This window comes from Pavona decussata, unplaced genomic scaffold (genome assembly GCF_977016875.1).
Source record: "Pavona decussata unplaced genomic scaffold, jaPavDecu1.1 SCAFFOLD_21, whole genome shotgun sequence".
Taxonomy (NCBI): Eukaryota; Metazoa; Cnidaria; class Anthozoa; order Scleractinia; family Agariciidae; genus Pavona; species Pavona decussata.
The window spans coordinates 1,395,001-1,410,186 of record NW_028145444.1 but is presented as its reverse complement, the minus strand read 5'-3'; the positions used below and the strand labels follow the sequence as shown (position 1 = coordinate 1,410,186).

The 15,186-nt window shown below is 38.9% G+C and overlaps 2 protein-coding genes, 1 non-coding gene and 1 pseudogene across 3 annotated transcripts in view; 1 reads left to right on the top strand and 3 right to left on the bottom strand.

Moving 5' to 3' along the window:
* Nucleotides 1-2,421: 2,421 nt before the first annotated feature.
* Nucleotides 2,422-3,826, bottom strand: LOC146486131 (uncharacterized; annotated as a pseudogene).
* Nucleotides 3,827-6,130: 2,304 nt separating this feature from the next.
* Nucleotides 6,131-6,203, bottom strand: Trnap-ggg (transfer RNA proline (anticodon GGG)). Its single transcript has one exon. It is a non-coding gene; the product is annotated as a tRNA-Pro (tRNA).
* Nucleotides 6,204-7,516: 1,313 nt separating this feature from the next.
* Nucleotides 7,517-10,587, bottom strand: LOC146486129 (uncharacterized). The gene is made up of 3 exons (XM_085098642.1): nt 10,403-10,587; nt 8,765-8,823; nt 7,517-7,896 (listed from the first exon to the last, which is right to left on the bottom strand). Exons 1-3 carry the CDS (start codon nt 10,548-10,550, stop codon nt 7,738-7,740), a joined length of 366 nt encoding a protein of 121 aa, XP_084954768.1. The 5' UTR covers nt 10,551-10,587; the 3' UTR covers nt 7,517-7,737.
* A 37-nt stretch (nt 10,588-10,624) lies between these two features.
* LOC146486128 (thymidylate synthase-like) overlaps nt 10,625-15,186 on the top strand; it is a 7,756-nt gene continuing 3,194 nt past the window's right edge. Inside the window, exons 1-4 of the mRNA XM_085098629.1 lie at nt 10,625-10,694; nt 12,287-12,457; nt 13,132-13,344; nt 14,216-14,407. Coding sequence (XP_084954755.1) covers nt 12,304-12,457; nt 13,132-13,344; nt 14,216-14,407 — 559 coding nt within the window. The 5' untranslated portion in view covers nt 10,625-10,694; nt 12,287-12,303. The remainder of the gene's footprint in view (nt 10,695-12,286; nt 12,458-13,131; nt 13,345-14,215; nt 14,408-15,186) is intronic.

Below are 15,186 nucleotides of genomic sequence, written 5' to 3'. Positions count from 1 at the left end.
TACAAAGCAATTGTAACGGGTGAACCAAGACGTGAGTGTTTCGATTCACTTACAATTGGTATAACATATGTATCCGTAACTGATCCCGGTTCTAAGCCCTAGGCCTATACAATTTCCCAAGGGGTATTGGGTGGGCTTATATCGGGGGGAGGGGGGGGGGGGCTTATAACCGAAATAAAATAAATGTTTCGAAACCAACTGATAACAAAACATACTTTATGTCACTACACGGACCAAATTCGAAACTTTACAGTCAACCCAGGTCACGCGTGAACAGTATTTCCAAGAATGCAATGAACATTCGAATTGAATTCATAGCTTTATACCGTCAAGAAGCCAGGGAAATTTACGCGAACTCTGAAATCTCGTTGGCGATTTTCAAAACTGACATGTAAATTTCAAAACTCCGTTCAAATTTCAAATATACCTTGAACATTACAAAACAAGATCAGACTTTGATCTCAGTTTTACTTCACCAACTCGTCTTTTTCATCATCGTTGTTGACATACTTTTAACGTCTTCCACGATCCAGTGCTTATTCGTTAAGAGGAAATGATATTTTCACCCCACCTATGGTGTGTACTTAGTTAAGTTTAGTTTATTGTAATTCGTCACAAAGAAATAAATACATAAGTTGACATATGACATTAGAAAAACAACAAGAAGAACAATGCTGTGGCGTGACCAGAGAGACGAACAGGGCAGAGCCCCAATTGTAACGTATCCCCTTGGCTAAAAAAAGAAGAAGAAGAGAAAAAGAAAAAGAAAAAAAAGAAAAGAAAATTCATCATAGAATTAATTAGACTGCGTAATATATAAAATAATTGACAAATCATGGTGGTCTATAAGTGGTGGTACTTCTACCTATATGGTCTTAATTCTTGCTATTTAGTAGCCAAATCCTGGAACGCACTTTCTAATCACTGTACTCCACTGTCACTGATTTCAACTCCTTCCGCCGGCTAATTTTCTCTAATAATAACATTGGATAAATCTTTATTAATTGCATTTCAGTTATTCATTTTGTATCAATAGGTAGCTCGAAGAAATTGGCAATCATCTGAATCATGCTACTCTGTCAATCCGAGAATAAATAAAGTGTATGTATGTATGTCATCGTTTGAGTCATCCGTCTCCACGTGACACACCACATCTTCCTGGATTTGATCACTGAGCTTACGGTATCTCAGTTGTAATTGGGAATAGATGGGCCTATCAGCGGAAGGGGGGCTTATAACTGGAATCCAATTTTTGTTTACAAATAGATGGGCCTATAACCGAGGGGGCTTGTAAGCAGGTGGGGGGGGGGGGGGGTTGGGATTCTACGATATATTATATACCTTAGTATTGTAAACAACGAGCAGAGGATGCTTTTCCTTTAAAATTCGGGATAATTTGCTAAAGCAATCAAATTATCAAAATCCAACTGTTAGTACAAGCTCACAAGGACTTTTTCTTGGCTGAAGGAAGCCTCTGTGTAATCCGTAAAAGAGCGACTAGAGAATACTGCATTGTGCCTGAGAAATACTAGACGTTTTGCGTCAATTCGGTTGTAACTGGCACTAACGAGTTGCTTAGAGAATTTGTCGGAAGATGATTGTGGGTTCCGACTATAAAACTTGCCATTCCTGGTAATACAGTTACAATATACCTAACAGGTAATTTATTCAATGTCAAATACACAGGGGGTGGTCTCCCAGTCCCCCGAGCCTCAGGCTCATGATAAAAGTGTTTGACAATATAAAAGAAATCTAATACTCGTCAATAGCTACTAATTGAATTAAAAAAATAACATCTATCTATAAAGATAAATAAATAAAAATAAATCAGGGCAAAGGCAACTGCTGCATTGACAGTCGATAAAATTTAACTTAGTTAAAAGTCTCCTAAAGGATGATGCATTAGGTGCGTTTTTTACAGCAGATGGCAACTGGTTCCAGATGTGTGAGATCATGTACGCATATGAGCCATGAAGGAATCTACTATTGTATGAAGTTCGTACAACATTTAGACCATTGCTTCTAAGATTATATGGTGTAACTCGGGGTTTGAATAAATCAGTTGGCTACATAGCCTGGATCATTCTCCTTGAAACATTTACGGCTATTTTGCGAAAAATGCGTTCACTGAATATGCCGCTGACCAGATGGTCTGCTCTTCATTGCAACAATGGCATAATCCACGATGGAAAGAGGTACGTCATATAACCTGTTCCAGGCGAGAGGAACGAAGCACGATCCACTTAACAAATGGCAAACGCCATAGCATGTACTATTGAGTTATGGGTGCACGCGGGAGGTTGCTAAGCACGAAAGAAGCGTAAGAGTCGCACGAGGCGATAGCCGAGTGTGACTCTAGCTTCTTGAGTGCTTAGCAAACCTCCCAAGTGCATCCTAACTCAATAGTACACGCTATGGCGTTTACCATTTGTTTTATAACATAACACTGAGACATTGGGACAACAGAGCCGCTTTTATTGAGGTACATCGCAAAAAATGTTGGTGTAGTCTTACATGACGGGAGAAAATAAGCGCGCGAAAATTCATTCATGACAAGCGACTGCACACCAGCAACTCGATAAAGTTTAATCACGTTTCCTGAAATATCGATCAAAATCCTCTTTCTAAGGTCTGTATCCAACAACCGGTGAAATAGTTCAATAGAATTATGAACAAACTCAGGGGAAAAAGTAGACAACCGTCCAAAGTTATTAAAACACGAAGGACTGAATCAGAGAATGAACCGTTGAAAACAATTTTCACATTTTGAATGGTGCATTCGCTGAAGAGCGATTTCGTTGCCACTTGTTTGGCCTGGAACGACGTGGATTGCCGAGAAGTTTCTGATGGCTGGCTGTGATTGTTGGCAGAGCGAGAACTGAAGGCTCTCGACAAGACTTGGCTACAGTTATGGAGCTGTGAGGTCGAAGGCCGCGAATTGTAGCTTACCAGAGACTGCTCACTGCGGTGTCCAGAAATGGCCATTACGTGGCGGTTTGAAATCCCGGCGTTGGACCAGAGAGTGCTGGCAGTGGCTCTTACACAATGGTTTGTGTAGACTTTGGATAAACGTGCTTCTTCGCTGATGGCCTAGTTCATCATTTTAGCGAGGCTGTTTATTCTAAGCGGTCGTGCTTCGTACCAAACGGCATCTAGAGCCATGCTATTTTTCTTAGGATATTGAAAAAACGCAGTACACTTTGGATTGACCTTCTGGGGATACAATTTGAGGGCCTTGTAGCCGTCACCTTGGTCTTCGGTCTCATACATTCTGGCTTCTTTTTCCGTGCTTTCAACGTCCTTAAGCCCTCCGGGATGATTCTTTGATAATTCATCGTGACTCATGGTTGCGTAATTTCTTCCAGCCGCATCGGTTTCGAACTTGAAGCTGTTCGTTGTCAAGCTTCTTTGCCCTTCAAGGCCCCTTCTGCAGAAAAACAGGACGACATGAAACCAAACGTTTCTCAGCAAGGAAAGCGGTGACGACAAGGACAACACTTCACTTGATTTCAGCTTCTGGAGGTCTTCTTCCTCGATAGCAGGTTTGTGCGAGACATTTTCTTTGCCGCTTCGTTTTAGTAGATTTTTTATTTGCGCATCTCAGAGCATGAGGTTTGATCTTGCAAATCTTGGGTCAGTTGAAATTTGTAGGCCTCTGCTAAATGGCGGGGCATTGAGGAATCTTTCTATCGAATGGCGAAATCCCAGCAAGGTAGATTTACTGTAATCTTCGCCCTTTTTCGTTCTCGCTTCTGCAAAGAATCTGCGAAGGTTTTGATCCAGCTGACCTATTTTCATCGCTTCAAGCGGGGTTTGAATTTGTTTTTCTGCACACCATGCTAAATATAAAACAAAAGCAAACGGACTATCAAAATTTGGTTTCAGTGTAATTGAACTTAACTCTTTCATATTTTTTCATCTGTTATCAAAGTAAGCGCTTTTTAAAATCGTGACGTAAAAACAACAAATTGAAAATGTAATTTCGTCGACATTGTCAGCGCATTAGCATTTTATTGGGTTTATAAATATCTTAACAGAAACGATTTCTTTAATAAGTCGTTTTGTCTTTATCGTAAAGCCTATTAATGAGTTCCAACTAAGCTTTAATAACCTGCTGTTTACCTTTAAATGTGGACACAGACCAGTTTGTGACTTCCTTCGTCTTTTTTGAGTGTCGTTCACTTATAAGGTCGTCAAGATCGCTTTCGCTTAAACTTGCGAATCTCTTTGCAGGTGGCTCGGCAAAAATACTCCCAAATAGTTCGAAGGATGGATATTCTGTTTCTTCTTCAGACAACTGAGAGGACAGTTAAGCATTTTTGGCAGAAGGGATGTCAGCCATTATTTTGGAAACAATCTCTTATAAACATTTGCACACACGTCAGCAGCATACACCCATGGGCAAATAGTAGATGCTGAATTGACCAATCAGAGCGCGCGCTTTGCTTTAGTTATGCTATAAATCTTTGTGACTCAATCGTGAGACAAACGATTAACTCATCTATCGACAGTTTTCAATCATCTGCATAACTTACGTTATTTTCTTGGTTTATTTCAGAAACAGCCAGACAAAGTGCTTAGTACTTAGCTTTCAACAATGAAAACCATTTGAAAGGAATCGACACCAGGATACTCATGGCTCATATGCGTACATGATCTCACACATCTGGAACCAGTTGCCATCTGCTGTAAAAAACGCACCTAATGCATCATCCTTTCGGAGACTTTTAACTAAGTTAAATTTTAACGGCTGTCAATGCAGCAATTGCCTCTGACCCGATTTATTTTTATTTATTTATATTTAGATGTTACTTTTTAATTTAATTAGTAGTTATTATCTTTTTTTTATACTGTCAAACACTTATATCATGAGCCTGTGGCTCGGGGGACTGGGAGACCACCCCCTGTGTATTTGACACTAAATAAATTACTTACTACTTACTTACTATACTGAATCTAAAAACTTACTTCTGTAAAGGGTTTCCAACTAAGATGGAGATGGCCTTTGCTTGACTCGGATTGGTTCGTTTAGAAAAACATTACCACATTGAGGCTCCAGATAATAGGATAAAACTATGGTATAATTTGCATTTGTCTACCTCGAGTTGTCAAGAAAGGAACAGAGTGAGTACATAATTAAACTTATAGTCAACTGAATAAAAAAACGGAAAACAATTTGTGCGCTTTGTTACTTTGCTAAGCCTGGAGTTCCATCTTGTGTAAGCTTATACAGGCTTGTTTGTTTGGATGATTTAGCTGAAAATTTAACTCGCAGAATGTTTTAGGGAATCTTATTCCCTGAATTTACTCGGTAGCTATTGTTGGCTTTGGAAAATGCTAGCTGACCTTTTTCTAACATTTGCCTCTTCGAAAACGAAAGGAATATTAGTTTTTCCGTCGTACGAGATTTTGAGGAAACGGGCCTCCCGAACAGAAATCCATGGAAATGAACCGTTGGGTGAAAGAACATTATTTTCACCAAATTTTTTTTTTAATGAATAGTAAACAAACGGATAACAAAATGCATGTAAAACTTCGGCCTATATAGCCCAATTAACCCAAATGATAGTTATCTTGATCATGTCCCCATAGATTTATTGAAATACTTTCACAGGTAACTCAAGAACATCTTAAGGACTTTTCAGACTCAAATCGCCAAAAACTATAAGAATGTTCAGCCTCAGCTCCAAAATTAGACGTTCTTATAAAAAAAAATAATAAAAAAAAAACAGTGTATCTGGAGGCCTGGAACAGGAATACTGAGACCACAGAGTGGATGTCACAAGGCGTTTCTCGTAGCCCGGTCAGACGGGAGCAGTGAGGCTAGACTCCCAATTTTCTCGCCAACGATATATTTCGGACTTATCGTCACACATAACAGACGATGGGGCAAAACTAAACTTACTTAGTATCATTTTTATTTGGCATATTTCACAAAGCTTGATGAACATAAGAGTAATTTACGGAGTAATTTTCCTTACATTTGGAACACATGTACAAAGGCATTCATTGTTCTTGAAAAAATGAATATGAATATATGAAACATATACATGTATTTTGCAATAGAGGAAAAATCGCAGTTAGTACGCAACTTAAGCAGTTGCAAAAAGAAAGCCTGAAAAAAAAATTCAGGCTTGAACGGGATTCGAACCCATGACCTCTGCGATCCCGGTGCAGTGCTGTACCAACTGAGCTATCAAGCCAACTGGGAGCTGGTCATATTGTGAGTTCGTAATATACCCGTGCAGGGTTGTAGCTAAGAAATTTGTCTGCCGGTTAGCAGAGAAATTGAGCCGGCTAAAGAACGCGCGAAGTGCCTTCTGTCGTCGGCGAGGCCGATGGGAAGGGGTAGTTATGGGAGGGGATCGCCCCCTCCCATTAGGGGGGTCTGGGGAAATTTTGAAAATTTTAATTCAATTTGGTGCACTCTGGTGAAACCTAGGGGCTCTTTTATGCAAAAAGAAACAACCGAATTTCGCCGGCAGCCGGCGCTTAGCGACAACCCTGCCGTGAAGGATGAATAAATGAATCTAAATATGTCAAACACAGATTTGAACTGCAAATGAAAGATTAAATAGAAGAAAGATCCTCGCAGTTAGTACGCAACTTGAGCAGTTGCGAAAATAATGAACTTTTGCGCCAAATTTGCAAATGAGACTAACTCTTTTCCTAATAAATTTTATTGTTCCAGAACAATATACACGTATATTACAAAAAACTAAAAGACAGAGAGCAACCCAGAAAAGAAGAGCCCAACAGCTGTTACATGAATGCACATAATCAAATATATTTTCATCAACAGACTTGAAATTTGCAACCATATTGCATGAATAAACACATTCAAACTGCTCTTTACCTGTTGCACTAGACTTGCAGTTTTAATAATAATTATTTATGATGATGATGATGATGATTATTATTATTATTGTTGTTGATATTTATTGTCTCTTTATTTTGTACAAGCATCCCTTTTGACTAAAAGATGATTAAGAACAAGTTTATTTTGTTGCATAGCATGATTCCCTGCATTCAAAAGTCAGTGCATGTCACATGACCTAGAATTTAATCAAGTGGGAACAGGTTAAGTTGTTCTTGAAAGAGATTCGCAGTAGCCCAGGGTAGCAAATCGGTAAAATTCGATATCAGAGGACTGTTTGATAAGTCAATATAGAGTGATTAATACAGATTAAACGTTATCAATTTAATTGATCAATTGGTAAAAAAAAACATTTTATGCTAACTAGTCCTTCCAATTTCTTCAAAACAGCGTGTACAAGTTTTGGAGTGATTATTTTTCAAGATTTTGTGAGCTCGTTTATAATCTTTATTGTATCCTTTGTTGATTTCATTTTGATAAATTGTAAGATAAACTAGTATTGATAAATTTGATATTTATCAATAAAATCAATAACGCTTATTGAAAAATAGATAATTATCGATTACTCACAACAAGCCCTTATATCACTTTTTATAGATTTCCAATATGATTAACTAATTTCTATTGATTTTCATTGAATATCATTGATTACCAATTTTATCGATTTGCTACCCCAAGACAGTAGCAGTCCAATACACCTCTTGTCTGTGCAAAGCTCAGGACATGTTGATGACTGTCCAACACCTCAGACAAACTTAGCTGTTACTGGTTGCCGTGACCAAGTTGTTCCCCTGAGACGCTGTTAAATCTTTCATTAAGGTGATGCATTTTCCGTAAATTTAACAAAGCAGGATAGTTGTTCATGACTTAGCAGTTTCTTTGACTGTATCTTGCACTGTTTGTTTAGCGGCCATTTCAGCTTTTGCCGCAAGTTCAGCAGTTCGTTTTTTCACGTACTCCTCATCCTCGGGTCTGATCTGTAGTAATTTTCCTTTCTGTTTGTGAACCCACCTCCGGATCTAACAAAAAAAATTAAGAAAAAAAAAACACTTTGTCTGTTGCTGCAGCATTCATTGTCTTGCTTATATGTTAAGGTTACCGTATACCTTTAGAGGTGTCTCGTATCCAAGCGATTTAGCGCATCCAGTTTAAACTAAAAGCTTATAGAGCTATCTATCAAACTATACCAAGAGTTTTGAAATAAAATGAATTGCCAAAACACCCCACACAACCAACACAGCTGCACTATAATGATCAGAGAGATCAAAATAATTGGGGTTTTGTTAAAAAAGACAGCCCGTGGCCCACAGCCCATGGAAAGTATCCGCCATCTTGAAGTGGGCGTTAAAAAAATTGCCCGGGCTGTGAACTGTGAAGTGGGCTGCTGGGCCATGGGCTTTGAGGTGGGCTGTGGGGCCCTGAACTGTAAAGTGGGCCATTGGCTGTGGGCTGCCTTTGAGCAAAACCCACATAATAGGACTTGAGAGGAAATAATAAGTTGTCATGCTTCATTGAAAGCCTATCTGGTTTTGTCAAACAGAAACTGTCGCTGGGAAACAGCCAACAATGAATGACACACACATTAAGTAAGATTCTTCAGCTGGTTCAATTGGCCAAACCATCATGCAGTATTGAACCAAAGCAGTTTCACTTAGGAGTATCGATAAAATGTTTCAAGCATACCTGATGTACAGTTCCCAGTGGTCTACATAACATGCCTGCATGGAATCTTGGCAGCTGTATCCAAAATGACACCACACTAACTATGACACACTGCAGGCATGTTTCATATATAGCGGGAAGTGGGAATCATCACTGCATGGTTTGGAATAGTACTGCCCTTGGCCCACCCTTAGTTTAAATCCCTGGACTGATTATTTCACTTACTGGCATGAATATGTGATCTCCTTGATATTCAGGGACAAATATACAATACAAACAAGCTCCTGTTGAAAGAAAAAGTGATGACCTCAGAGCTGGGATACATGTTTGACTCTCTGTAGAAACAGGGGGAACTATACAAAGTAGGGCAACCTTTGAAGGCGGCTGAATGGCTCATTTCTATTAGTAACTAGTGGTTGTATGGAACCAGGAATAAATGATGTATTCACTGATTTGTTTAGCTAAGCAGCAAATGCTTAAACATATCCAATCTATGGTCAGTGTATTTGAAGGCCTGATTGTTGGCTCGTTAGACTCAACAGCCAATTATGTAACAAAACAAGTAGGCTTTTGTACACTATACTAGCATTTTTTTTTTTAGCATTTTAGTCAGTAAAATATTGTTAATTTGAATGCTAAGCAGCTGGTCCTGATGGTGGAGTGAAGAGTGGGAAAAGATCAGTGGTTTAATTGGTGACTTGAGAGTTGAATGTCAGGAGCATAGGCCTTATCACGGTTTTCGACGCCATTTTGACGAGTAGGCAAACAGGCTTGAAATAACAGTGTTTGTATGGAAATCCAATGTCAAATAATTTTCATAAAACATCGCCTCTGAAAAATTCATGAATTGGAAACTTTTGGCACTAGAAAAAGGATTTTAAGAACAAAATTAGAGGGATGTAGCGGTGACAGAAAGCGTCCAGTCGTGTTTTGAACTTTCCATACATTTGTCTGTATAGCGAACCAGCCGTGAGCTGCTACTAAAAATAGTTCGCGGGAAAAAATACAGGAAAATGTATGGAAAGTTCAAAACACGACTGGACACTTTCTGTCACAGCTACATCCCTCTAATTTTGTTCCTAAAATCCTTTCCCTCGTGCCAAAAGTTTCCAATTCATGAATTTTTCAGAAGCGATGTTTTATGAAAATTTTTTGACATTGGATTTCAATACAAACATTGTTATTTCAAGCCTGTTTGCCTACCCGTCAAAATGGCGTCGAAAACCGTGATAAGGCTTATTTTACTAGGAAAAATGGAGCATTTCATTCAGGAAGTAAGAGAATAATATATTACTTACAAAAGCCTACAGACAAGCTGGTCCTTTAACTTGTAAAGACCTGACAGTGATCAGCAACAGGTTTCTTTTTGTAATATCAATGCTCATTCACCTTAGGCGAATTTTCTTGATATGTCAATATCTTCTCCCCAGTACCTTTATACAAAGAGTATGGGAACAAGATAGGAGAATCTCCTCTTTGATATTAGGGGTGGAGGAGCCATGGAGCGAGCAAACTAATGAGCCAGTTTGTCTGGTGGATGATAAGAAGTGTTCTACAGGTTACGCTGTAAACAGACTGGGGAATAAGAGGCATAAAAATATGCTGCCCCAAAAATACTGGATTAAATTCCCAAACTTATTGACAATAAGCTTACCTACGCGTTGTATTTTGGGAGAATCTATGCTGTAAAAAGATTATGGAATTACTCGCTTGGAAGCTCGACAGTCAGGTGTCTTTTATTCTACACGTGGAAACAAACGAGTGCCAATCTACATGTGTCGATATCAAAGTTTTTTCTGAGAGACTTCTGATCGAGGACATGCTGAAAATCCTGAAACAGAAAGGCACGCGAATTATTCTCACCTACGGTAGCAACCACAGTAAATATCTTGAAACCACGTTGACTATTTGGAAAAATCAAAGGCTTCATGAGCTCGCTTCTGTTTGGCATTCCCGGTATCTCGGGAAATGGATCGCGGTGTACTCTCCCCTTTTTCCAGCCACCCGCCATCTTGAGTCTTCTTTCATACCAAGCCCCCCTCTCCACTTCACTGGCAATGAGGCTGAGGTGGTTTCATGACGAGGCTCCGTTTCGCGCCAAATTCAGAAATTATTCCTCCGGCTCGAGCTCCTTGATTGTTGTGTTCTGAGGAAGGTAAGAAATTTGACTATTTTGCTCATTTTCAACACCATATAGCGTTGACAAAGCCTCATAGTATGCATCAGAGGGCCTTAATATAGTTGTTAAACTTTCTATCCAAAATGTGCCTTAGATCCAAGGATAAGCTCGTCGTGCCGTTGCTCGATCGTGGCGCCAAATTGCCACTCGACTCATTTACACGATCGAATCTTGTTCCCGAACGGAGGAATTTGTTACTGTATGCGGGAATTTGCAATTAAACTTATGAGCAGTTTCTCAACTTAAAACATCGATAGTTTTGTCCAAAATGTTTGCATCACTCTTGAGATTCTGCCAGGCCGTTTTGGACAAGATTTCTGCCTTGCCCCAGACATTAATTATTTATAAGCTTACATTTTGCGTCTCAATTGTCTCAAACTCTATTCACGTTTGTCGTTTTTGGAAGCGGGTATGACAGTGGTGTATGTACAAATAAAATCGAACTTAAGCAACGGCAACGACAGCGCCGCAAAACAATAGGTTTAATGAGCAAAAACAATAGCTTTGCACGTGCGCGTTGGTACATTTCTTTGCCGTCCTCAACAACACCGTGAAGTGGCCAAATTCAAGCGCTGGACTACCAGGTCTATCTGTCTGGTTCAACAAGAGGAGTGGCGAATGGTAAATGCGAGACGGCGATAGTAGCGTTTTTCTTTGCGAGCCAGAGACATTTTGACTTTCTGAATTGCGAGTTCTTGAAATCGAAATTCGAGTATGACCTTGAGAAGTCTCACAAACGAGCCTTTAGTTAGCAGCAACAATGCTAAAGTGGTCAACATTTAATTCATCCTGAATTATTAATTAAGTAACACGAGGGCAAATGAGAAAGGAATCAAAATTTTAATTAGGATTTATTGTCTTGATACAACACAACTGATCAACCTGTCATCTCTCCTTTCAATATTGGTATTGTGTCCGGTGGGAAGGCAATGAGAATTATAAAAAAAAATCATCAACCAAGGTTATCACTGTATTCCACCAAATTAAAACAAAATCAATACAATTTTGAGCAGCTAAATAACTATTAACACAAACAAGAAAATTATCCACTGGAGATATTACCTACCTGTAGCCACCCAAGCAGTCCCTTTTAGAGGGGGTCAGACTCCCCTTCTCCTACACATAGCAAAATTTTAAGAGGCAACCAGTAGAAAGAAAATTATGTGTATTTCAAATGTGGGAAGATAAGTCCAGTGCTTTTATAATTTCGGAATTTCACAATACCCATTGGTCATTTGAAACGGAAGCCACCAAAAAAATTTCTAAAGATGTTTGCAAAGCTCTCCAGACCTAAAGAAAACTTTGAAAATTGAATGATACATGGAAGTGCAAGAAAAATGTAAAACTGGGCTTCTCGCCAATTGAAGGGGTGCCTGGAAAAAAGCCCTAAGTGACTCCTGATAAATTGCTAGATTCTCCTTCCAAATTGCCTTGTATTTGTGTGAAACAAAAGGAGAATTTGACCTTACATCAAAAGTCACTTAGGGCCTTATTCCTTGCACCCCTTCAATTGATATTCAGCTGTTCAGATATATAACCCCATTTTCATCTTTATTTTTTTATTACAGGAAATACAAAATAAACGATGTTGTCAGTAAATGAAATGCAAAGTACAAATACAGAAACCTGTACATCACTGATAAAAGAACCTGTTAAAACAAAAAAGCATGATGAGATGCAGTATCTTGACTTGATTCAATGCATCCTTGACAACGGCTCAAAGAAGGAAGACAGGACAGGTAAACTAACAACTGTGAAAGATGTTTAGTATTAACTTGGAACTATCGACATCAGCCTGCAAGAACAGATGTGTTTTTAAGCAGGTAAAACAAAAGCTGGACAGGCGTCCATTTTTGCAGGCTTTGTCGACATCTAATCTCTGGGTTGGGTCCCCAGGAGCCAGGCGGTGGTACTGCCAACACAAACCCAGGTCGGTAGAACATCACATAAGCCTGCCCCAGCCACGAGCCGCATCCTTCAAACCCAGGCCCAGCTCAAGCACCTGTCTCACTGAGACTAGAAGTTCAGTGTTAAAAAATTACTTAGTAAATAAGACATACACGTAGAACTAACTCTAACCCTATAAAAAGGTGAAAGCTAAAGCAACAGGGAGGGGAGGGAGGGAAAGAGGAGCCCTACAAAACAGGAAATAAAAATCCAACTGGTTTGAAAAATTTTAAACCAAAAAAATAGTTGAACCATAACATAGACAACAGCCAAAGTTAACCAAAGGCAAATATAAAATACTAGAAAAGTAGTTGCTTTGCTCAGGCTCAAATCAGGGTCCAGAAAACAAAGTTCATCTTAACCTTGAAGCCTCACTGGGTCAAAAAAATAACAAGTAAAAATAATATTCCAGTCCCAAAGTTAGAGTTTGGGTTGTTACATTTGATCTTTCATATTTTTTCTCTAGGGACGGGTACAATCTCCATTTTTGGTACCCAAATGAGATTCAGCCTACGCAACAATGTCTTTCCTCTACTTACAACAAAGCGTGTATTTTGGCGAGCTGTTGCAGAGGAGCTCCTCTGGTTTGTCAGTGGATGCACTAATGCAAAAGAGTTGAGCAACAAAGGAATTCACATCTGGGATGCTAATGGTTCAAGAGAGTTTCTTGATAAACAAGGTAAAGGACTGAGGCATCATGGATCACCTATTGTGTAGTGCACTCTGCACAAAATCCCAAAATGATACTTCTAAATTCATACCGTAGATTCCAATCCAAGCAACTGTTTGTAAATGATCCAGCAGCATCAAAATAAATTATAACCAGCCATAGTTCTAAGATCTCTGGTTTTGGTTACTCTTGTCTGTCTGCAAATTAGGTTTGTGAAATACCAAGAAAGCTGGCCTGTATTTTCATTGCTTAATGAGTTGCCTTGGGCTGTAAGTTTGAACCTGCCATGAAGAACGTCCTGGGTGGGTGAATCACTACAAAACACAACCTCTCTCTCATTTCCACTGTTAACAGACAGCCATTAGATGATTTGAGCTGGTATTGATTTCTATCTTCTGGTGCTGTTTATTGCTTTTAGTTAAAACTTTTGCACTAGTTTGCAGTTTGTTTTTCTCATCTTATTTTACAACAACATTCATTCCTCATTAATGTGCAGTTCCAGAAAATATCCATACTCCCCCCACGGGAGGTTTTTTGTTTTGCACCCCTGTACCCCCAGGAAATTCCAGTTTAGCCTCATACTTTGCTTCTAAAATTTTGACTTTTAAGACCTCCCTCCCCCTAGGAATTTCTGATGACCTTCCATGGGGTGGGCAATAATGGATTTTTTGTGGAACTGCACAATATATCTTTTTTGTTTTTTTGATGATCAAGCAAACATTCCAGCTTTTCAAATAGACTCAAGTAGTAACATACAGGCGTATGGCATATCAAAATACACAAGTTTAATTTTATTCTTACTTGCTAACTTATTCTACTCTTGCTGCGAGGTCACATAAGCAAGTTTTTGCATCCACTTTGTGAAACATTTTCTTTTCAGGTTTACATGAAAGAGAAGTGGGTGACCTGGGTCCAGTGTATGGATTTCAGTGGAGACACTTTGGTGCCAAGTACATCAACATGCATACCAACTATGATGGCCAAGGTGTCGACCAATTAGCAAATGTGATTGACAAGATCAAAAATAACCCAGATGACAGGCGCATCATAATGTCAGCTTGGAACCCAGTCGGTAATGTTATACATATACATTTTTGCATTAATAAAATATCTTGCATCAGACATCAAGGTGAAAACTGGTCCACCTTAATTCTATTATCTTTCGCTACGCTCTGCCGAATAGAAAACATGTCTTTTATAAGTTATACCCAAACAACACAACAGTATGTGGAGGGAGCTGCCAGTGATCAAGTTTATTACAACAGTTATAGTGCAGTGATATATGCGTTTGCATGTAGTTACAGCAAAATATGCGCATGGTTACAGTGATATATGCCTAACACGTATAGTTTATTACAACAGTTAAAGTACAGAGATATGTGCCAAAGCTAAATATGAGTGACAACGTAAATAGAGGCAGCAAAAAAAAAAAAAAAAAAAGCAAACAAAAGCATGTAGAAATTTCAACCACAACAAGCCAAAGTAAAAAAGAGACTGTAAGAAAAACTATGTACTATCTTAGAAAATAAACAAGGAAAATCGCCTTGAGTAAACTGGTCTGTGTCAAGTGGTGCGATATTTCACAAGGAGTGGTTTATAAAGAGGCTGCATGAATAACCTAGTGGGAATACATAACAATATAGGCTAATAAACAAGTAAAAGAAATACATTATGTTGTGTTGCTCCAGAAAATATCCCTATCCCTTCCATAGTAAGTATTTAGAACCCACCCTGCCCCCGTCCTCTCATGCTTCCTCCTCATTTCTGGAAATTCCAATTTAGCTTCATTATTATCTTTATAAAGCTTGGTTCCAGTAAAATGTTGAGATTGGCTAAAGTCAAATGGTCTAC